The sequence below is a fragment of the Epinephelus lanceolatus genome, chromosome 6 (genome assembly GCF_041903045.1).
Source record: "Epinephelus lanceolatus isolate andai-2023 chromosome 6, ASM4190304v1, whole genome shotgun sequence".
In the NCBI taxonomy this organism is placed as follows: domain Eukaryota; kingdom Metazoa; phylum Chordata; class Actinopteri; order Perciformes; family Serranidae; genus Epinephelus; species Epinephelus lanceolatus.
Genome location: NC_135739.1, coordinates 13,401,840 through 13,426,653, shown reverse-complemented (window position 1 = coordinate 13,426,653; position 24,814 = coordinate 13,401,840). Strand labels below are relative to the sequence as shown.

General features: G+C 41.5%; 1 protein-coding gene across 1 annotated transcript in view; it reads left to right on the top strand.

Annotated features, from left to right (window-relative positions):
- Positions 1-24,814, top strand: part of polrmt (polymerase (RNA) mitochondrial (DNA directed)) — a 72,347-nt gene that overhangs the window by 18,389 nt on the left and 29,144 nt on the right. The window contains exons 6-15 of the mRNA XM_033622729.2: positions 494-643; positions 3,598-3,765; positions 4,274-4,444; positions 5,947-6,186; positions 7,762-8,547; positions 8,882-9,004; positions 11,563-11,685; positions 13,364-13,543; positions 14,647-14,733; positions 18,254-18,367. Of these exons, the coding sequence (XP_033478620.1) occupies positions 494-643; positions 3,598-3,765; positions 4,274-4,444; positions 5,947-6,186; positions 7,762-8,547; positions 8,882-9,004; positions 11,563-11,685; positions 13,364-13,543; positions 14,647-14,733; positions 18,254-18,367 (2,142 nt within the window). The remainder of the gene's footprint in view (positions 1-493; positions 644-3,597; positions 3,766-4,273; positions 4,445-5,946; positions 6,187-7,761; positions 8,548-8,881; positions 9,005-11,562; positions 11,686-13,363; positions 13,544-14,646; positions 14,734-18,253; positions 18,368-24,814) is intronic.

Here is a 24,814-nt window from a genome sequence, read left to right as displayed (position 1 = left end):
GATCAATATTGGCTTTAGCAGACCAATTTGTTTGCTGGATTTATTTCCTATCATGCAACAAGGACTTCAATCCAAGCTTCAGATCAGCTAACCTACTATTAAATGTTTAGTCAAATCTTGAAAATAATAAACATGTTTAGTTGTTTGCTCTTTTGCAAAACTGACCCAAAACGTGTGAGATTGAAACTCTCTTGGCAGCAGACTGGGATGATTTTATGACTTGGCCTTTGCTGACTGGCCTGAAAGTTCTCTCTTTACTTCTTGTCCTGAATTGATCCTGTTCAATGAGGTCCTCAGGTTGTGTACTAGCATCCTCCTACAATCAAATGCTTACATTTAGGTAGGTTAGAAGTGCTTAAAATTAAGGTAATCTTGCTGTCTCTAGAGGTTGAGCAGGGGCAAGAAAGTCCCTTAATGTCATTGAGTACGACAGAGCTGTTATTATTTATGTTTATGTCCTTCTCACTGTTGTTTGTGTTTGTGTGTGTTTTAGAGGGTGGACCACCATTACCCCAAACTAGACTTCACTCTGAAGGAGCTTCAAGAGCGTTTCAAACATCAGCTCAACGTGGAACAAGCCTGCACTATCACCATCAAATCTGTGGAGGATCCTAAGCCTGTCACTGAAAAGATGGCCAAAATGGTAAACAAAGCCCCCTTTTGCCTCTCATCATCTTCATCACACTCTTGGTACAGTAGACTGTAGGGCCGAGCAAGATACTGAACCCCAAATTGCTCCCGATGGCTTTTCCATCAATGTGTGTGTGTTAAAACCTCAGTAGCAGGTGGCACCTTGTATGGTAGCCTCAGCCAACAGTATATGAATGTGTGTTTGTGCTGGAAGAACAACACAACACTTGTTTTGTGCTGTAATTTTGCCTCTCGAAACTGCAAAACAATCCTGTAGATTTCCTGCAATGTCCAATCTGCTGGCTCACAATACAGACGTAGAGTGTTTATTTTGGCAGTTGTCTGTTTGGAGTGATTATACTAATATAACACCATTAATGTATTAATAATGTATTGACACTAGTTTATTTTTATATCTCAGGTTGTCTTCTCGGAGGGAAGTTTCTCCAATAAACTTTTGTATCATATGTATTTAGGCCGGACAGGTTAGAGAAAGAAACGTCATATTCCTGTGGTGTGCCTTCTTTCCAACTCTGGCATTTACAGTCCAGCCTGGCTCGTCTGCCTCTGCAGATGGGCTACGTGGGAAGCGAGCAGGCTGAGAGTCCCTGGTGGTCAGGAAGCATTTACAGACAGGCAGGCCAGAATAATAATGTATTGTAATGGAAGCCTCTGGAGAGGATGCAGAGTCACCTCTCCATCCACGATCCAGACTGTGTCTCTGTTTCAGTCAGACTGGATAAAACTCTTCAACTGAAGAGTGAACACATACACACAGTTGTGCACAGAACATACATTTAATTTCAGGCACATGCATGAACAAATTGCTCACCCATCTACTAATTCTCATTTTCTGTGATTCAGTTAATCTCATGTTTATCATGAAAGCCAAGAAGCATCTTGCTGAGGCAGGTGCTTTTTTTCTAGTCACAAGCGATGTTTTCTCCCCCATTCAAAACATGTTAGACCAAAATATGCACCTCATTGTGAGAGCACAGCGGAGCACTGGTTTAGATGTCTAATTTGAAATAAAAAAGGAAGATAATCAACACAGCTGAAAGGTACTAAGGTTTCTTCTTTCTGGCTGTTGTGAGATGACATTTTGTGTAGTGAAAGTTATTGACAAAGGAAATAAATAAGTAATAAATAAATAATAAGTAACTTTAATCACAGTCAAGAGCAGGAAATTCACCAACACCAAATGTGAATGTAACGGCCACAGAACAAAGAAATGCCTGTCTTTAGCCACGTCATCTGGTGGTAGTTTGAACGTCCAGTTTGTTGGATTAAGTGGCATCCAGCAGTGAGGAGAACTATGGTGGCCAATGCAACAGTGCAAATGGGCCTACCTAGAGCCAGTGTTTGATTTGTCTGTTCTGGACTACTGTAGAACAACATGGCAGTATCTGTGGAAAAGGACTCATATGTAGATATAAAGGGCTCATTCTAAGGTAACAAAATCACAACAATTCTTAATTTCAGGTGATTTTAGAACAGTTATAAAATTTGTATACCATTTCTGCCAATAGATGCCTGTAAACCTACACACTGCACCTTTAAACATTTAATACTCTATGTAAAGCAATGCTAAAAGACCCAAAATACCCAGTGGCTCAGTGGGTGGAGCCGGTGTTAGATTTGCAGGGGCGGTGTCCTTGCCACAGTGGCCGTGGGTTTGATTACAACCTGCTGTCCTTTGTCGCCCCCTCTCTCCCCATTTCACACTACTGAAATACTATCTTGTCGATAAAAGGCAAAAGAAAAATTATCAGTCAGACTGTCATGGTGAAGAGGGAGCTGAGCCAATGATTTACTGGTCCATCTACGTCCCAACCCACACCTATGGTCATGAGCTGTGAGTAGTGACCAAAAGAATGAGGTCGTGGATACAAGCAGCTGAAATGATTTTCTTCTGTGGGGTAGCTGGGCTCAGCCTTAGAGATAGGGTAAGGAGCTCGGACATCCAGAGGGAGCTTGGAGTAGAGCCGCCGCTCCTTCTTAGCAAGGTGTCACTTGAGGTTGTTCGGCTATTTGATCAGGTTTTGGGCATGTCCCTCTGGTAGGAGGCCCAGGGCAGACCCAGAACATGCTGGAGGGATTACATATCTCATCTGGCCAGAGAACACCTTGGTGTCCTCCAGGAGGAGCTGGAAAGCATTGCTGGAGAGAGGGATGTCTGGGGTGCTTTGCTCGGCCTGCTGCCTCCGTGACCCAACTTTAGATAAGAGGTTGAAAATGGATGGCTGGATTAATTATATTGGGGAAGCCATAAATAAAAAAGGATCCATGATGAATTTTAGTGAATAGAGGTCAACATGATAGCATCAGCAAACTAATTTGTTTATTTTCCCTCAGTAAATCATATTCATTCAACTGTGTTTGACGCCCCACAGTTTGAGAACCACTACTCTAGCTTTATACTTAAGTGCTATCAATCCTCTCCTTAGGAAAGTGAATATTAAGTGTACTGTATTTTGCGAAATGTTTGCGAAAACAATCGGTTTTATTTCTGCTGGAATGTGAGTGACGAATGATGATTAACCATTGATCAACTGTATACATCCCAACTGCAAACCTTTTTAATGGTCCAAGATTCTGGGAAAGGTAGAATAGGGTTTTCCTCCCCATAGAGTTTAGTCTTAGATGAATCAGTCTGTGGCCCGGTGTGCTCCTCTCAGGAGGATAGTCTGTTTTCTCCCTGTCATCTGAAGGTATCTGGGCCAAACAAGCCTAACCATCAAATACAATGCACGCTCATGCTTCACAATACCTGGCGTCCAGTGGGAGGCGGCCCTGCGATCAACTGTTTCACAATTTATAATGACGTTCCATGTGGTTCGTGCAGTATGTGATAAACAAACATCGGTGCAGCATTTCTCATTTTATTCGATACGTTCTTTGAGAGGTTTCTGGCTGGCAGTCGCTGTGATGAGATGAGGATGACTTCCAGTTGTGTTGTCCTTTCAGAGGAAGCTGCTGGCGGATCAGCAGGCACAGTGGAAGAAGATCCTCCTCCAGGCCCTGAGGGACAGTAAGATGATCCTGGCTAACACTGACACCAAGGACTACAGGCTTAACCTTTATCCCTACCTCTGTGTGCTGGAGGATAGCGAGTATGTTGATATCATGATACAGGTAATACAAACCACCTAACCTAGCCTAACACTCAACCAAAATGCCAGAAGTCTTGGATTTAACAAAGACTTGTCAGTGTTTGAGTCAAAGAGATTTGATGGATGACAGCTTTACTTTACTACATTATAAAAAAAGATTTGCAGCGTTGCCACCGTTACGCTCTTTTGTTTTCTCAACACTGTTGTTGTGCAATACGACCCAACCAATCTGGGAGACCACAAAACACAAATCAAGTGGCTGACGGTGACAACAGCTGCAGAAGCATCAGGCTTTATCTTTGGCAGCAAAGGAGAGGATGCTTTGATCAGATACCTCTGCTTCCAACAAAGACAAATACATAGAATGTGATGTTAATTCTAAAAAAGACCATTTTCACTTTGATTTCCCCTCTGACTGAAGGATTGCTTTTTCATTAAAACTGAATCACATCTGCCGAAAGATCTGCTGTTTGTGACAGAACTGTCATAAATGTTTTCTTCTGCGTGACCTGTGTCCTTCTCTTGTCCAGAGTGTTGCCAGCCTGCCTCCCAGTGGACAGTCACTGAAGATTTTAGCCGGCGATTTGGGCAACAGGGTCTACACCAAGTACACTGTGCGGCAGAAGCACAGAAATAAGATGGTGGGAAAGTTGGGCAACATTTACAACGCTTACGCAGACCTGCTGGCCAAAGATACAAAGGTAGAAAAATCATCATGTTACATTTCTTTACGAATATGCACTTCTTATGTGTATTAGTTTTGCCACAGAAAATGTATTCCCTGATAGTTTATCTGAAGATTTCTTTTGAATGCACCACATTGCAACACAATAGAAATTTGTTACAACAAAAAGTGCGAGGCAAACTTGTTTCTTTGTTTGGGCGTATGTCAAAAGCTGTGTTTCTGACTGCATAACAACTCTGATCCCAAATGATTCCAAATGCAAAGGAATAACAAGCGACCATAATTATTACCCATTAATTGTATATGTCGGTCCTTAATAAATTGTTATAATCGTCCTTATTCCTGTTGATTTTAATTTTTAATAGGCCTGCATTTTCCGCTTTTACAAGTTTATCATCTCAACCACTTGCCCAAAAGGCAAGTTAAAAGCTTAATGTCAAGTCCTGCACATAATCAAAATAACTGTTAAATTAAATTGTGTTTGTAGTTGTCAATCCATTTTCAGGACTCAGAATGATGTCACAATAAAAGCTATAGACATACTATATGTGCTGTACTGCACAATGAACACTGCATAACCTGCAAAGGTGCAAACTGAAGGACTTTGCAGTTCATTGCAACAGCTCTAATTACATATGAAAATACAGTACATGACTCTCAATTCTGATTTGCAAAATTAAATAATTCACAACTCATTTAGTTTAAAATCTGCTGAGCAGCTCTGCAGTTGTTGGGCTGAGCTGAGCTGATCTCCTCTGTTCTTGTCATGTCTTGTCGGTCTTCCATAATTGCAAAGCGCTGCTTTTGTTTTGTGTCAGAGAAACCACGCTGAATGACTCAGCTGTTTTACTCTGAACTCGTAGATGTGATGCCTCTGTGAAGTTCCATGTTGTAGTGAATCAAAAATGAAATCTAGATTCAGGAGTCATGTACTCGTTATTTAGTACTTTGTAGGAAAGTTCTGGAGTCACAACACCACAGCCAGTATCATGGACTCTGTGTTCCACCAGTGTTTTGATGCTTCTGGTACACTGGGGAGAAAAATACTCATGTCATCAAGACTGTAATGAGCAACAGCTCATTATACTGCAGCAGCTAGTTATACTAGAAGTTAGTTAAGGTGTTTGTTTACATGCAGCCTTTGTAGTTAAAATGATGCCTATTATTGTGCTTTGTGTTGCTGTTAGGACACCAAACATTAATCCAACTTCTTACTGGTCTGAGGACTAAATAATGTCTTTATTCTCTTGGATCATCGCTTTCTTTAAGGCTCCCTAGCTGCAGGTTTTTGTTTTGGCTGATATTTTAATGCATGCAGGCTTTTACAATAGTTATCATATGTCTTGAAACATGAAAGGTATCTTTTGATTAGATCAAAAAACAGTGCCTGTTTGACAATTTCTGATCTTGGGGATATCTCACGCATGTCGACATGCCTTCCAAACACTGTATCTTATTGTGGTGAGTAATCCATCCATACCAAATGAAAACAACTACTTGTATTTCCTCTCCCTCTAGGAGTATTTCGTCCTTCCTCGAGAGCACTGGTGTAAGCTCGAGACAGAGCAGATTTCAGGACCTGTGCTGCGAGGAGGAGAGACCCACTGGCCGTACATAGTAAGCCTGGAGCTGGGCACTTACATGGTGGATATGATGGTCAAGAACCTCAAAATTAACAGCGACATCCTGAACCCGGCTTTAGACAGGAAGCTCATCCCCATCATCTACCACATGTACACCTTTCGTAGCACACGGCAGGTACAGTGGATTTGCAGGTCTTTTCAAGTTGCTCGCAGGGATATCAAAGGAGCTGGCTAACCTGGAGTTGGTCGCGATTATGCTAAAGGGTCTTGCCAAACAGACAGGGCTTTGATAACCTGGTAACAGGATTCCTGAGCATTAAACCCAGACTACAAAAGATCCTTTCAACAGAGATTTACGTGGAAAAATGGTCAAGGATTATTTTTAAAGAGATCTCCTGAAAAACTAACACTGAAAAAAAATATTCAAAAGGGATTAAAGCTTACAATGAGCTTATCATCATAAGAACCCTCCATCAATCAGATCAAATTATTGTATTCATTGTGACTTTTTGGAAATCACACACAATTAGCCTGATTAAAAGATTTGTCAGGCGCTGTTGAAGTAGTTGCATAATTAATATTTCTAATAATATGGAAAGAACCACAGTGGAGCAGAAACAAAGGAAATACCTGAAAACACTTGACCTTCACTTTGGACAAGAATACCGTCTGTCACTCTAAAGCCCATTGCCTCGTACAGACTTGTGCACCCACCTATTCAGTGCGAAGCTCCAAAGAGTGTGAATTATAAAACTATTTCCCTCTTGTGTGAATTGGCAGCGGGAACAGTCGAGCAAGATGAATAGGTTCCGGGCTAATCCCTTTTTTAGTGTCCCCTTAATTGGCTCGCTGATTTGGTGCCACAGGACCCTGCAGGAGGGTGAACCGACCGTGTCAGGGGAAAGAGGCAGAAAGAGAGAGACTTTTGGACTTGATGCACTTTGACACTGTTGCAGAATTTTGCTCATGTGTTTTTGTTTTTTTCAGTTTTCTCCCATTACTTTCTTTTCTCCTATTCTCTCCCTCCTCTTTTCTTTCTCTCTTTGGAGTTTGGCTCATCAGGGGAGCATCCTAATGATTTTACAGCACAGCATGACAGTCTGACTAATGCAAGCAGTGCTGAGGTGTTTTATTTTGCTGTCAGGTTACTGTATCTTTTCTTGTGATAGTATTTATGTCGAGTCCTACATGCTGTATTTGTGAGTTAGAACTAGGACGCATTTATTCTGTCACAGCAAAGAAAATGGCCTAGGAAAAAATATCTTCCTTGGTGAACCAACCTGACTCCTGACCAGGGTTTTACTCAATTAGATATAAGAAAAGCAAGTTCAGGGCAGCACGGTGGTGCAGAAGTTGGTATTTTTCATAGTGAGAGGGTTCCTGGTTCGAACCCAGGGTGTGGGGGAGCCCTTCTGTGCGTAGTTTGCATGTTCTCCCAGTGTCAGTGTGGGTTTGCGCAGGGTACTCCGGCTTCCTCCCACAGTCCAAAAACATGCAGGCTGGGTTAATTGGTGACTCTAAATTGGCTGTAGGTGTGAATGTGAGCTTTCATGGTTATCTGTCTCTATGCGTCAGCCCTGTGATAGTCTGGCGACCCTGCCTCTCTCCCACTGTCAGTTAGTATTTAAACTTCAATTTAACAGATGTTTGAGTCTCATCTCCAAATATTTATTTATCAGAATTACACTTAATTTTGTGTCATTTAGATTTCTGCTTCTAATTAAATTTTTTCTGATGTTTCACCCTCCAGATCGGCTTCATCAAACCCCACCCTATCCTGACTCAGATGCAGCAGGAGGCCATGGAGACCAAGTTGACCTTTGACTCCTACGTGATGCCGATGCTGTGCCCTCCCGTGCCCTGGACGTCTGTCGAGTTTGGAGCCTACCTGCTGACACCTACCAAGCTAATGCGCTCAGTGGAAGGGGCCACACAACACGAGGTGTTGCTAAAGAAATGCCAGAACCTCCATGCAGTCCTGGACTCTCTCAACCAGCTGGGCAGCTGTGCCTGGAGGATCAACAAACCTTTGTTGGATATTATTATCTCCATCTTTAATGATCGGGGTAGTGAGAAGCTAGATATCCCTCCTCCTCTGTCAGAGGCCCCCAAAATACCCCACTTCGACCCCCATGATCCCACTCATACTCCTTCTGAGAAAGCCCACATGAAGAGGGAGATGATGAATGCCAAAAAGAAATACAGTGAGATGCACAGCCTGCGTATGGACGCTCTGTATAAACTGTCCATCGCCAACCACATGCGGGATGAGATCTTCTGGTTCCCTCACAACATGGACTTCCGGGGACGTACCTACCCCTGTCCTCCATACTTTAATCACCTAGGAAGTGATGTCACACGGGCTATCCTTCTGTTTGCAGAGGGGAAGCCCCTCGGTCCGAAAGGACTGGACTGGCTAAAGATCCACTTAGTCAATCTGACAGGACTGAAGAAGAGGAGCTCACTAGATGGACGGCTGGAGTACGCTAACTCTATCATGGAGGACATACTGGACTCTGCCGACAACCCTCTGAATGTAAGTTTGTCTTTGTTGCTGTTTCCTGTTCATTGATAGCTTAGTCCAACCATAGATTTATAGGTCCACGTAGTATTTATTGTTATGATGTATTCGTTTTGAAGTATACACTATTACATTTTACAGATATACAAAAGCTGCTGAAATTGTAAATGACTGAAATTATAGATTATATCCCATTTCTCTCTTACTGAGGGAATGGTCAGTTTAAGCAGTGACAAACCCTACAGGGATATGATATAAATATCTGTCCAAACACAAAGTGAAAATGCTTTCCTGGCAGTGTTTATGTATGCAGGATAATGTGCCATGTGCTTGTGTTTGTCTTTCTCAGGGTAAGAAGTGGTGGATGAATGCAGATGAGCCTTGGCAGGCTCTGGCCTGCTGCATGGAGATAGCCAACGCTGTGAGATCTCCCGATCCAACACAGTTCATCTCTCATTTTCCCGTTCACCAGGTACCATAAAGCACTTGAAAGAATTATTTATCTGTTTATTGAGGTGCACAGTGATTTAAGTCACACGCTGGATCTCCTGCCAGTGTGTTCTTTCATAAGACGTTCAACCAGAAATGTAAAGGCGAATTCATTATTTTTCACTCGGGTGAAACAGAGATGAAAAATATACAATGATAAGCACAGATTATTTTTAGGAATTTAATCGCTCAGGTAAAATATAGCTCCACTTTATAGCTTGCTAAAAATAAGGTGTGCCATTCAGTCATGCTTTATAGTGCTGTTTTAGAGGGCACATCAAAGTTAACAAGGCAAGACCTCTGCAGCCATCTGGGGCCATTTTATGTTATCTGTCATAAACCTGCAGCCCTAACCTTACCGACCAGACCACAGCTTCAGATATCCTGTGCTGAGATACAGACCAAAGCCACAGACAAATCATCTAGGATAGTGTTAGTGTCGGGTGTATACTGGTACACTATGTGTCCTAGTAATGTGCAGCCTTGTGTGAGAAATTCATGAATTGACAGGTTTAAGCATAATGTGTGGCTAGTAAAAATACTGTCTACTCCTCAGGCTTTTGTTTATAACCTCGGTGTAATGTTGCTTTGATTTGGCACTTAAGAAAATGTCTCTCATGCATGTTACTTTTAGGAATGCCCACTTTATAAAATTCCTTTGAATGATTAATGAAATAAACTAAATAAATTTTGTGAAATTCCCTTTAAGTGCAGCAGTAAAAAAAAAATGCAGGTAATGCAAGTGGCAATGAGAATAAGGGCATTTAAGCAAAATATTCTGACATTAAATGCAGTGTAATTGATGTGGCTGAGTATTTAGCACCTCCTCCTCCTTGCAGCTGTTTTGAAAGGACAACAGCTTTGAGGTTTTCACTCAGCGCTGCTTTGAACTTCAACCTGCTCAGAGATGAAAATTAGCCTTTCAGCTAAGTCTGTCACATTTTCATCAAATTGATGTTAATTCATGTGTACTGCCCCTGATGAAGAAAATAAATAAAGGAGAGGAAAAAACTAAATAGCCAAAAGATAAACTTGTGTAAGGGACTTTTAATTGCACTTAAAGAACGTCAGTGTTGTGAGTGCCCGTTATTTCTCCACACGACACAGATGCTACAGCTGCAGTCGAAACATCAGGGTCATATAGGTACATTAGAGAGACATTTAGGTCAGAGGCCACATTACAGCTGGCAGGAACATGGCCAACTTAATTGCAATATGTTTTAAAATTTTGTGAGCTTAAGATGGAGACATTAATACCAAGATAAAGCTTTTCTCCTTTGAACAAGTCAGTCTGGTGGGCAGCTTAGAGTCCAGATGAAAAGACGTTACGAGAGTATCTAGCTTTGGTATCGTGACGCATTATCAAGTGGAACAGGATAAGAAGGCAGGATACAACGTTAGGAGAATGTTGATTTGATCATTGAAAAGTGGGCTTGTCATAACAGTGATGCCCAACAGTGTAAGGCTAATGGAATAGTACGATCTGTCAGGGGGAGAGACACAGTCCATGGTATGCTCCATGTGATGTCAGTTGATGTCCGCTGTAAAATGCCTTGCACATAATCTGAAGCTGTCACAGGTACAGGGTGTCTACAGATATAACCAAGTTAAATTTAAGACTTTGTAAGACCAAACATACAATGGAAATAGAAATTATATAGATGTGTGTGTGTGTGTGTGTGTGTGTGTGTGTGTGACACACATGTAAGTACTCTTTCCAAGTTAACACACTGATGTGACTGATGAAAAATGACAACAATTGGGTGTGTTTAAGTTGAATGTGTTTAATGTAACAAGAAAGCAAAATCTCATCACTGTCATAAATGCTATTTATTATTGCAGTTCTTTTCTCACTGTGAATCAATTCCAGCCAGCTCCCCTGTAACCACGGTATTTTGGGGAAACAAAGACATACCCAACTTAATCTGAGCTCTGTGCTCAAGTTATAGATTAATTAATTAATTGATAAGTGGATGTCATGGTATTATTAGCTGAAATATGTTGGTACTATCTTAGGTGAGCACATGTAGGCGCATGGAAGGGCAGGGAGGTTTGCCTCTCTGGAAATGAAGTTTTCTTTGACATAATTTGCATTTGGAAAAAAGTAATATTGTTACATGTTAAGAATTGCAATGATATTGTATTGTGACTTGTGTATGGGGCCATTGGAGATTCCCACTCCTCGCATTAAATGTGATATTCACTTTGTGGCTTTGGACTGTGTGACATAGCAATACGTTGTTATGAACTAACAGCCTCAATCAAATCTTTCTTCTCATCTACTGAGTTGATGCTCATGTGCTTTATATTTCCGTCTCCCTTGTTCCTGTTGTCTCTTTCCTCTCCTCAGTTTCTTTGTTGTTCTTTTCACTTCCACGTTCTTTAATTCATCTGTTCTCTGTTGTGTTCACCTGTAACCTGCCTCCCATGCTGCCCTCTCACTTCCTGTGCTGATCTTTGTAAGTCTTTCTCTGTCTCTGTTCTCTCCTCCTCCACATCACCGCTTTAATCTTTCCTCTCCTTATCCAACCTCTCCTCCAGGACGGCTCCTGTAATGGGCTCCAGCACTACGCTGCTCTAGGCAGAGATGTTATTGGTGCCACATCGGTCAACCTCATGCCCTGCGACTTGCCCCAGGACGTGTACAGCGGTGTAGCACAGCAGGTCAGCACCAGTGGGCTGTTTTTGGTTTGCATTGTTTTTGTTCTCTTCTTTGAACTGCATAGATTTGGAGTTGTACAGCATAACTGAATTGTGGTTCAGTTGCAAGTCACGTTGCAGTCACTCAGCTGTTAATATTCAGATGACTCACTATATCCCACAGTGAGTGACAGATTAAGAATATATTTTAAGTTTCTCACTTCAGGTCTTGCATTAAGAAGTGCTAAGTTTCTCATGCCTTGCATCAAAGTGCAGTGAGAGTAGACTGCCTCCCATATCCAGAGGCTCAAGGGGCAAGTGTGCCGACAATGCTATCAAAGAAAGCAAACTTGCTGTGAACCAAGCAGAAACAATTTGAAGCTAATTGTTATGTACTGACATTTCAGCACAGAGTGTGCTGAGGAAAAAAGTTTGTCCCAGGCCATATCGAGGGCAGTGACTGTAATCACAGACCACATGGTGGAGTTGTTAGTGAGCTGGTTGGCTGACTGGAAGTGGAGTGCACTTTCCTGCAGGACACTATCTCACTGTTGTATTTTTTACCTCTGCAGTTATTGTAAGATGATCCTGTAGATTATATCAGGCCTGTGAAATAGCAGCTACCTGGATGAATGAATCTTGTTAACTCGTCAAGATAAGCTGCACAATAAGTAACTGTGGCAACAGTCATACATCATTGTAGACAGCTGAAGTAGAGCTAAAATGATTAGCTTATTCCTCCATTAGCTGACCAACAGAAATGAAATTTCTGTCGGCTGTTTGATGTTTGCATGTATGTTTATTCTGCACCAGGGGTCAAATTACAGAAACTTCCTATCTTAAATCTTATGTTCTGAGTTAGGATAGGAAGAGTCTAAAATATGATTTTCCCGAAGCAAATCCAAACTAACTTTAGGAGTTCTATCTTATCTAACTTAATTCTATCTTTTCTCAAGTAAGAAAAGCCTAAATACTCAATCCAACCTCCCTCCTCAAGTGTTACTGTTACCTAGCAACCAACGCCACTTTTCTCATGTCACCAAGCTAATGCTGTAACTCGCTTTGTCTCAGTGAAACATACAAAAATCGAGCAAAAACAATGGGCACTTAACTTTAACACAGATGAGTTATGAGCTCACTCAATCTGACATACTGAACTCTTACCGAAGTTAACTCTGGGCTTGTGGATGTCCTATACGACATACCATTACTAATGATGAATATTCCTATAACGCTGCATGCGAGGGAGAAACTTAGGACTATAATTAGCCCAGAGGCTAACGTTAGCCATCCCCCAACCTCTCCAGAGCCTAATTAGCCCTTCTCAATGAATGAGTTACGACATTTCGTTGGTTGTATAAAAGCAATAAAAGAGCAGCTGTATGGATTAAACATGTTGGCTAACACTACCTGATGGCAAAGTGAAGGTTAGGACAACTTAATGACCATCCTAATGTTAGGAGATTTTAAAATTTTGGGAAATTAGGATGCTGGTGTAATAAACCTTTGTTATCTTAAGTTTGTATAGAAACTTTGACTTAGGAGCTGTTTATCTGTAATGGCTTTTTTCCTAAATCAGGGTTTATCCCTAATTACCATGGTTACCAAAGAGTTAGGATAGGATCTGCAGGTTGATAGGTTTCTGTAACAAGTCTGTAAATTTAACTTCTGTATTTTACTTTGACATGTCCATGTGTTTTAGGTTGAGGAGTTCCGAGCGCGGGATGCAGCGAGCGGTTTGAAGATCGCCCAGGTCCTGGAGGGCTTCATCAGCAGGAAGGTGGTCAAACAGACGGTGATGACTGTGGTATACGGGGTCACACGCTACGGAGGACGCCTCCAGATAGAGAAAAGACTGAAGGAGATTGATGAGTTCCCCAAGGTACAGTAGCAGTGGTGGATAGGGGGCTTCCCTCGCACTGCATACTGTTTTATTTTTAGCATTGTATCAGCGTGGTGTGGGAGAGTAGCCATTTAGCACAGGATCTCCTTTATATGGGGCTCCCGTTACATCTTCCTCTCAGGCTATACATTATTATACACACACTGAGTCCAGAAGGACTCATAATGAAGTATGGGGTCTTTTCTGCTGAGGTCTGTCCTCCTTGGATGTTATTGCTCCATTGTATCCTGCATGAAGGCATTCATCACGCAGTTGACAGTGGCTACATACGGTATAATTTCAGCACATTTGATTGCACACCCAAAGGGATTTCACTAGCTTTGACCTTGATTTTAAGAGTCCCACCACATTGTCTCCAAGTGAGCTGCTTGGAGCAAGAACAGAAGCTTTTTAAAGCCTCTTTTAATTGAGTTTATTTATGTGTTATCTTATTGCAGTGGAATCAGATATTGCTTGGTTGTACCAGCGAGGCCAGGAGTGTAATACAACAACAGATATATTTGATATCCTTTACACAGTTGTTATGCATCTATTTTTAGTTCAGAACCATTGCACTTCGATTTGGTTGAACAGAAATGGTTCTTAGACGGGCACACCCAGTCTGTCAAACGACACCGCGGCAGGAGAATGGAGGCATTTAATCTTCTTACAGCTCTGTAGTGCCTATTATCTGTCAAATAGCTATATAGTTCCTAACAATAGTTGGAGTCAATCTCATTGTCTGTGTCGATGGGATTGGCACGATCCTGCTGCCAGTTAATCTACCATCTTCCAGCCAGAGGATTGTGCTAAATGACTTCTTCATAATACCCCTAATTGTTTAAACAGGGAGTTAGTGGAAAGCGTGATTGTGAGTAATTACAGGGGGGTGGGTAGGGGGCGATGAGGAGGCTCCAAACCTATCGCTGTAATGATATAAGAAATATACCACGCTCATTCATTATCATTTATAACTCCATTATATATTTAATCTCTAAATATAAATAAGCGAGAAAAAAAAATGTTTTAATGAGAGAATGCAATGGAGCGAAAAACGTCATGTGTGTCGAAAAAATACACCAACAATCGTGTTGTGTTTCCAGGAACACATATGGGATGCTTCTCATTACCTGGTGCGAATGGTGTTCAGTGGCTTGAAGGAGATGTTTACAGGAACCAGAGAGATCCAGGTGGGTCCATCACACCTACATAAAGTCACATACATACATTTTTTTGTCCAGCAGATCACCACCAATGTAAATTCACACTTGTGTGTTATTTATTATATGACAGGGTGGACATTCAGTAAAAATATTGTCTAAAAACTACAGTTGCTCCTCTTATTGTCACAAAAATCTACACTAGGGCTGGCATGATATCAGATTTTCCCTACATGATTATCATGGCCAAAAGAGGTCATGATAACAATATTATCGCAATATCTGTAGAAAATAAGTACAGAAAACAAATAATGCTATCAGGCAAATTAATCCTTAACTTTGTTTATTGTGCATTTTGTATCTTTTTTGGCAAATGAATCACACTCAAAATACAATAATTGGGACGGTTTGTAGCCATAACTGTACAAAAATCATACAAAAACAGAAATTACACTTAAGGGAGAGTGAAAACAACCAAATGGTGTTGGGAGAGGAGTCAAAGCGAGAATGGAAGTACATGGAAATGATCTGAGAGGTGCTGGATTATTTATGTGATATTATCATGAGTGTATTGGTAACATGATATCACATGATATTTAATTTTTAAATATTTTGGCTATTTTTACATAGTAATTTCTCAATACTAATTTCTCAAGAAAATCCTCAAGAAATTTTCTACAAAGGACTATGTGTGTAGTTTGGTACTTATTATGGCGAAAATAGAGCCAGTGGTCAACTAACGCACTTAAACTTAATTAATTCCAATTAATTGCAAGTGTAACCTAGAGAGACTTAAGTGCACAGCAGGTCAGCTAATCATGCAAAATTATACAAGTTCTCTACAGACAAATACACAGATCAACATATATGGAGAGTAAAGGTTCCAATAATGAATAAATATTACATTTTGTTTACATGGAATACGTAAGTGCTATATCGTAGGCAACTGGACTTGCTTGCGTTTCTTGAAGACGTTTCACCTCTCATCCAAGAAGCTTCTTCAGTTCTAAATGACTGGTACAAAGTTGCAGGCTATAAACCCTGTGTGGGTGGGAACCCTTGCAGAGTCGTAGGGGTCACGTGAGCTCTTAGTTTCAGAGTCGTTAAGGTCACAATGTGAGTCATTGACCCACCTGGCCACCATGTTGGTTGTTAGGGTCAGGTGGGACCAGGGGTGAATGGGTGTGAAGTCGTCTGGGGAGGGATCCCAAGACTGCATTGTAGATGGGGAATAAGTAGTGCCATAAGCCACCCCCTCTGTTTAACGATGGTCGTTCCAGCTTGACGTAGATGGCTTCTTTTACTCCTCCTTCAAACCATCTTTCCTCTCTGGCCAAGATGTGCACATTGCTGTCCTCAAAGGAGTGTCCCTTCTCCTGTAGATGTAAGTGGACAGCTGAGTCTTGACCCGAGGAGCTGGCTCTCCTGTGCTGTGCCATGAGCTTGTGGAGTAGTTGTTTTGTCTCCCCAATGAATACATTGACCTACGATATTAGCACTTAAGATTACCATGACCTGGATGACTGAGAATCTTCACCGACCAGTTTACATGGAATAGTTGTTTTTCAAGTATATTTGTCTTTAAATCCACCTCAAACTAAATCATAGTAAGATAACTTAGCTAATAGAACTTGTCCTGTAACTAAAGGGCCAGTGTGTAATATTTAGGGGGATTTAGTGGTATCTAGTGGCGAGGATTGCAGATTGCAACCAGCTGAAGCTTCTCCTGGTTAGAATTCTTTCATTGCCAGTTGTTAGGAGGTTTTAACCAGTTGCCAGATTATCCACAGAGGTTTCTTCCTCTCCAAGTAAATGGACCATGTGATTAAAACAGGTAAAAACACTGAATAAAGTAGTTTCGCATTACAAATCAGTGTCTGTCAGATTAATTAAATTATCCAGAGAGGTCTCTTCCTCTCCATAACAATGGTGCTTTAACATGGTACAGACACAGTGATTTAAACTGGCAAAAACACTGAATAAAGCAGTTTCACATTAAAAATCAGTGTTTCTCCAACGCTGTTTGTCACAGATGGGCTTTTAAATGCAGTGGCCAATTCAAAAATGTAAATGGATGTTCTAGGCTACTGTGGGAAATATGGCTGTGCATCATGGTGATCTACATAAATGAGGACCTGCTCCCTATGTAGAGCTCATTCCAAGCTAACAAAAATACAACAATTCTTATTTTTAGGCGATTATACACTAAAGAAAATGCACTGAAAATATAATATTCCATTTCTGCCAGGATATCCCCCTTAATCCTTCACACTGGACCTTTAATAAAACATTTTATTGTCTTTTCCAGTTAACTTAGGAAAGACCTGTAGAATAAAACGTGGTGTCTGACGGTTGACCTACTACTCCACATAGGATGATATTTTATTTTTATTAATGGCTTGTTTACTTCACTATTACCCTGACAACGGCACCCATTCATCACATAGACTCCATTTATAGATTAAGGACGTGCACCTGCTGGGGGATTGTATATTATCTCCACAGGCAGAGAGGAGTCTGGCGAGCAAATAGAAACACCACCCAATGCTGGTGCATGTGTGTCCTTTGGGGAGTGTGTGGGGATGGCCCAGTCTGCGATGAAAAATCCCCTTCCCATCATACCTTGGTGCCGACCTGATGCTTGTGTGTGAGTGTGTGTGTGTGTGTGTGTGTGTGCACCTGCTGCTTTTAAATAGGTCACATCCTCTGGTGTTTCACAGCAGTGAGTTGAAGTATGAGTGAGAGTGAGGTAGCTGATCAATCCCTGGTGCTGTCATCCCTGACCTCTCCTACGCTCTCTGTACATTTCCCATTTATTCTGTCAACACTGCTATTCATTCTCTTCAAACTGCTCCCTCTGCCCACTCTTCACTCTCTGCCTCTTATCAATCTATTGATTGATCAGTCAGCCTCTCCAGCTACCCAGCTAATCTCACTCCCATTTCTTTGCTTTCATGCTATCTTCATTTCATTGTGCCTGAGAATATAAGGAGGGAGGTGATGATGAATGGAGGCAGCTTTAGGCCAGACTGCTGCCTTGAGTTGTTAGGACTTGTATATCTTTCTTACAGCTCCCTGTGTGCCTGCATGTGCGAGGAAGCACTATAATAAGGCTTCTATTCTTGGACATAAACTGTGCCAGACACTTATGCAAACATCAGTGTAATTTTTAGAATGAAGCAACAACTCCTCACCTGTTCCTCGGCAAGTTTGCAACAATTGTCTGCTGCTCCAGGAAGTAGAACATCAGACCTAAATGCATAGATCATCTGTGACACTGTGGAGAGAAAGTTCCTATTTTGTGTGTGTTGTTCCACATGCAGCACAGGGTCTTTTTATTTGTAGCCTGATTTATTAAATCCACCACCCAACCATCCGAATTCACTGATTTGAACTTGATTGCTCTGCTGTCCAATACACACTCTTACAAACACAACAAATAGGCAGACTCACACTCTTGATTGGTGAAGGGCTTTGGATATTTTCTGAGTATGCTTCTCAATCTAGTGTGTGCCCTCGATTCACCTCTGCTGGCATCTATGTGTTGCAGGATTGGCTGACGGAGAGCGCCAGGCTCATCTCCAAGTCTGGCCACACTGTGGAGTGGGTGACACCCCTGGGTTTACCCATAATTCAACCCTACCACCGCACACGCCACCAAGTGGTAAGTCTCATACTAAGGAATATGTGGGGGTTCACCAGTAGTCTCTTTAATAGGGTTGCTCCCAATTAAGAATTTTCCTAGTCAACCAATAGTCGTCATTTAGGGTCATTAGTCGACTAGTCACCTGCATGTTTATGATATAAAGATGGTTATTAAATGATATATTTTAGGCGGGGCAACACAATGGTTTGAGTTGAAGGTGTGAGAAAGAATAGTATCAGTAACATTGTTAACACTGTGCTACATTACAGAGAAATACAAAACCGTACTAATGACCCTTCATTAATATAGGCCTATATTTTATCTACAAGTGAACGTCACACACTGAGCGAGCCGCCTGTTAATGACGCTGTGGGCTAATGGGCATGTAGCTACTTCCATGTTTCAGATGATACGTCATGTTTGTAGTCGACCAATGAAGATGAGTTCACATATCACCTTGGGTTCGCCCTTCACCTTCTCAAAATGATCCCACACTTTGGATTTCCTGCCCGACATGTTATTAACTAGCCTGTGGAATAACCGCAAGTACCAGCCCTGGAAATTAGGGGCCGTACACATGCCACGTCTTTAACCGCCAGGAAAACATGAGGTCGGGCGCTGGGTGCTACTCCTGTGCCTTTTTGTGCCAGCTTTCAACAGCACAGCAGCAACTTGCTTCTGAGGTTGCTAAGCAACCTTAACAAGCATCGTATAATCTGTTTACCTAAAATCCTGAGTGCAGAGCTGATCTTCAGGCGCTGTTTATAAGTGTGTGGGACAGATGTAAAGCTCTCGGTAACCCTGCACTAAAATGATGAACTTTTCCGTATTTATCAGACTGAATATTTACAGAAGGGGAAGATATCTGTCGGCTGTGATTGGTTTGTAACGTGACTGCTTTCTGACTGCTGAGCGTGGCCACTTCCTGTGTCTGTCCTTTCAATTTAAAGTCCCACATGGTCCAGTCATATAGGTTTTGATTTATTTTGACAAGGCACAGCTCCTAATACAGCTAAGTTGTTTGTTTTTTTAAACCAACATTTGGTTGACTATTAGGTGGCAACCCTACTCTCTAAGTAAAGTTTTAATAATCTGTATTTATCACACACATCTGTGCGGTTCCAGTGGCTACGTTTGTACCATCAATATTAGAATTAATGTCACTTGTAGCAGGCCTTACCTGTTATCCTGATGCCACAGCCACTCTTTGCACCATAGTTTCATACACCGTGTGACAGACAGCGTAGCCAATTACAGGCCTGTTTTCATTCTCTGTATTTTCAGACCTTTCTGAAGTCCTCCTCTTGTATCTTAACCTGCTTGTCTTGCTCTTTTTTGCTCTCTCACAACATTTTCAATACTCCACGTACACAACACAACTGACCTTTACAAAGCACACACTATATACACTTCTTTGGCTCACATACAGTGCTCATTTAATTCTCTGTTGACATACAGACAGGTAACAGGTTAGAGGAAAAACCCAGTGGGGAAATATAGTGAATGCAGATGCTTCCACACAGATGCAATGCATGGTACAGATATACAGTTAACATCCAATCATGCTCTGTGGCATGTAAAAATGCCAAGCAGGCCCATATGATTCTGATTTTTGTATCAAGATTGCAAAGAGAAAATATCAAAGTGACTTAGATGATGGTTCATTGTAGGGGCACAGATGGCAGGGGCTTCAGTCACAAAGTCAGCTCTGGTGTCTAGTCAATAGGAACAGTGACTAAAGTGAAATCAGCATTTAGATCTAAGGGAAAGACGTCAGTAAATAGGGTTGGAATTGTGATCAACAGCGCACATTTGATGACCTTCATGCTCGTGCATTAGTGCAGTATACTGGGAAAAGAGAAACTTTTTCTCCGGTGACTGAGAATGTCAATGCAGGACGTGGTCAGACTCTCAGCAAGAACAGTCCCTGCGACAATTACATAAAGAGGGATATTATAGTAGTGTTGCAGTGCATAAAGCCCTCATTACAAAGATGAATGCATATTAGAGAGTTCAGTGGTGCAAAATAAATAGGCACTGGTCTACAGAGAGGTGATATGGCCAGTTGAGTCATCCTTCACCATATTCTCCATAAGTGCATGTGTGGAGTGCACGAAGAGAGAGGCACAGGTCTGAATGCTTGACCCCTACAGTGAGGGGGCCGATGCCGTTGTTATATTGTGGGGAACAATTTGCTGCGATGGTTTAGTCCAATTGTCCCCTAGGGTGAAGGGTCCCTGCAAATCAATAAAAGTTGTGTGAGTGATCAGTTTTATCCTCTGATGAAACTAGTGATGCCATATTTTGCAGAAAGCATTAAAACTCAAAAGTTTGAAAGGCTGACACTTTTATATGTATGAAGAATCAGTCTGCCCATCTCTAGATGAAACATTTCTATCCTGATGGGAGTGGTCTCCTCCAGGATGACAATGCCCATATCCATAGAGCATGAGGGATCACTGAATAGTTTGATGAGTCTGAAAATTATGTGAATTATGTGTTACGATCTTCGCAGTCACCAGATCTTAACACACTTGAACACCTATGGGAGATTTTGGACTGACATGTTAGACAGCATCCTCCACCACCATCATCAGTATCTTTTGAAAGAATGGTGTTCATCCCTCCAGTGGAGTACCAGATCAGTACCAAGGCACACTGAAGCCATTCTGGTGTCACATGGTGGCCCAGCACTTTACTAATACCCCTTTTCAACAGTCATGTGTTGGCTTGGCTTCGTTTGGTTTTGGCTGTCAGCCCAGTGCAGCAGGGATTTGCATTTCCATTACAACAGAGCTACCTTCTTGAAGGTGTGTCTTAAACTGATGAAGGCTTGCCTAGAGTGATGACGTTTAAAACAGAGGGCTAATCCACAAAATCCCCTGTTATTTTTGCTGTTTACAGAGGGGCAGCAAGAGCCTGTTGTCTGCAGCTGTTTCTGCTTTCATTTTCCTTCCTGCTGTACTTGCCTTCATTGAAGAAAGCTGCTACAGGGTTCCGCTAATTCAGTAATAACACATTTAATTTCCTATAGATTCCTCACAATAACAAATGTATAAACTTTTATTATGAGGAAATGTTGAGTTTTCAAGCAGCAACTTCACACAACTTCTAATACGATGGACAGCGAACATGAAACAGTAAAATAAAGCAGATATCTAATGTAAAAACAGGACGCAGGGCAGAAACTAAACGCCACTGCTACCTGTCTGAGGGCAGGCGGCCCGGCTTTTGGACCTACTCCTGAGAAGGTCCAACTCCCGCATGGCTTGACATGGCACAACATGTCTAAACTAACAATGAAAACACAAATCAGCATGGCATGGCTTTACTCGGCGCGGCCAAGAATGACAATGGAAAAAGGGTACAAGGCACATGCAAGGTTATGTCTGTTTTTCCTTTAATTCGTCACCTATCTTTACCGACCAATTATAGAAAGCCTGTGGGCACCAGCTTTTTGCTGTTATATGTGTCAGATTCCACCCATCGTCTTTTTGCTCTAATATTTCCTTGAGGTATCGAGGCGCTTTAGATCATCATTTTCACTGTAATCATAATTTTGCAGTATAATTTCCACTTATTATATTTTATTGGACTTTGATGGAATTTCTGATGAAGCTGATAATAGACCAGAGTGGCCAGTTAGCAGTGAGTCAGTTGGTTGGTTTTAAGTCAGAGGTATGCAGTATTCTATCACACACTTGAGTCCAATGAGTACTTACACACAGATATAACAACACTAAGAACAGCATGTCTCCAAATAGCTGTCATTTTATAACAACTATAAATCTAGTTAAAATTCAGTGTTTTAATCCACTGGGAGCAAGCTGTCGTCCTCACTCAGCCTGCCCACAGATTTAGTTTCACTCATTGTGGTCTGGCGAGGCCCAATAAGCATTTGCTTGAATTGGGGTTACTGCCAATGTGCATAGGCCAAAACTACTTTGCATGCAATTTGATCAGCCTTTTTTCAGAAATAACACAATTACAAATAATAAACAAATTGACAAGTGCTCTTTGCGGCTCAAACTTGAACATGACTGGATACACTCGACACTCACTGGGCTGTCCAGGCTTTAGGATTTCTTCCCAGAAAAAAATGATGACTCTTCTGGTTGTAGCTCTGTGATGGCGACCTGTCAAGGCTTTTTTTTTCTCTCTAGAATAAAATCTCAAAGCAAAAAGTGAGCTTGTGAGATACACCGTCGTCTGGCTTTGGCTTTAGTGTGTCCACAGCTCATCCCTTTATGTTGGCCTCAAAGTATTTTTTGGTGAAACCCATTTTTTTTTATTTATTTATTTATTTATTTTTTAAAATAACAGGGACAGTACATCTTAATAGACACTTGCATGTACATATGTAGGATTGTAGCCATTGGCTAATTTCCATCCTTTGTCCCTGGGCAGGTTGATGTTAATGTACAGTCAATAAAACAGAGATACAATAGCAATAAAAGGTGAAAAATACAATGACATTAAGACAGACAATAAACCATGTCACTCATAACAGACCAGAATAAAGTGACCATAATTCTTATAAAGTAATTCTTATTTTTGTTTTTTGCTCTATTAAATTATTCTCCCCTCTCTTTATTCCCATCCTTCCTACTTTCTTTTTCTTCTTCAGCTCCCTAAAATAATTATTGTTTCATTCATCTTATGTGCAGGACACTCAACCTGTCATGAACGTTTACAGGGCAGCTCTGTTATATTATTTTATTTATTTATTGAGGTTTTTGTTTTGTTTTTTTTTTAAAATCACATTTTGGTTAAAATGTGTATGTTGTAGTATCAGAATGTTTGTTTTTCCCACGATACCTGATGTAGGTTTCTGCACAATGGGGTTGCTACATATCAACCCATGTACAGCTGTGGACACTACATTAGTTTGGTACCCAAAGTCACACAATAACTCAAACAAATTAAACAATAGGGGCTGCAGTAGACCAGCACCTCAGTGGACTGTGAGATAAAATTACTATTTCTGTCAGTAGAGTCTGGTGGCCTTGAAGCAGCTTCAGTTCATGGTCAAAAAGGGCCGTCTGATAGCAAGATAAAGCAGTTAAAATATTATAAATATAGCGTACGCTTAAACTGATGCTGTTCATTTTTGGTGGTCCTATTTCAGGTGGCTGAAATACATGTTGCTGCTGCCCACATCCACAACCACTAGACAGAAACAGCAATTTTACCTTGCAAAACACAATGAGGTCTTGGTCTACAGCTGCCTTTTAGGGTGCTTTCAGACCTAGAGTTGTCTTGCTTTGGTCCAAATCAGGGACTAATTTTGTTGCAAAGTTGTATAATTGCCTAGAGTTGGTTCGTGTTCTCACGGCAGCATTTACAAGCGGACCAGATAAAATGCCTTGCGTGAGAAAGCTGCTCTTGATTGGTCAGCATTTCCATGCCAGGAAGTAAACCAAACGTTGAAGAAGAGTACACATGCAAGATAAATGTGACACTTTCTAATGTCACAATGGAGGGACAACTACGCAGGTTGATTTTAGCGCTGCTCATCGTGGACTATATTGCTGTCATTGTTCATTTTAGTCAAACCATACAGTTTGAAAACGAGGCGCGACTCCAACTAGAAAACAATGTTTTGATGCATTGGATGTGCTGAATGTGCATATTAAGGCAGTACAGGAGGAGGTGCACATTAATAATCCTCCAGGACTGTAACATGCTCATGTTTAACCCAAACAATGTGTCATGTGACTGCAGTTGGTTCAGATCGAGGTCAGAACATGTTCTCACCACAAACGAACCACACCAGTGTTTGTTTGTAACCGGACTGAGACCACCTCTTCAAGAGGGTCTTGGTCCGGTTGTTTTAGTGCACACCTAAGTGCGATTGCTGGGTTCACACCTGCCCAAACAAACCGCACCTTTGGGGAAAACAAACTTGAGTTCGATTGAACCGAACCAAACAGGGCAGGTGTGAAAGAACCCTTAGTTTAGTTTAATTTGGTTCATTAGTTCATTCAACAGAGCCAGAGTGACGTATATTGCAAATTTTTGTCTGCGGTCCCTGGGCAGGAAAATCTTAAATACTCAATTGATGAGTTAGTGCTAATGTGTGACTTTCTGAACCAAACTAAAGTGGCGTCCACAGCAGTGCATGGCGCAGCTTCTGTGCAGTGATACTACTGTCTGCTTCCAAACTGCAGTTTACTGTTAGTAATACACTGACTGAGGGTCTATAAATTGTTTATACAGCAGACCCGCCCTTTAAGTACTGCATGCTTTGCTGGTGGAATGTCCCAGTTGGGCTTTCCAAGTCTTGATTGTTTGGTGCGGGAGTGCGTCACTGATGGTGTAATGTGATTTCTGTGAGTGGCCAAACTTTAATGGAGCTCAGCAACATCACTGGAGTTGTCCGTCACTAAGGAGATCCTGTCAGTAGCACGTCTTACAGATAAAATGGCTCTGTGCCAGCATGACTGCAGATAACATGCTTTTGTG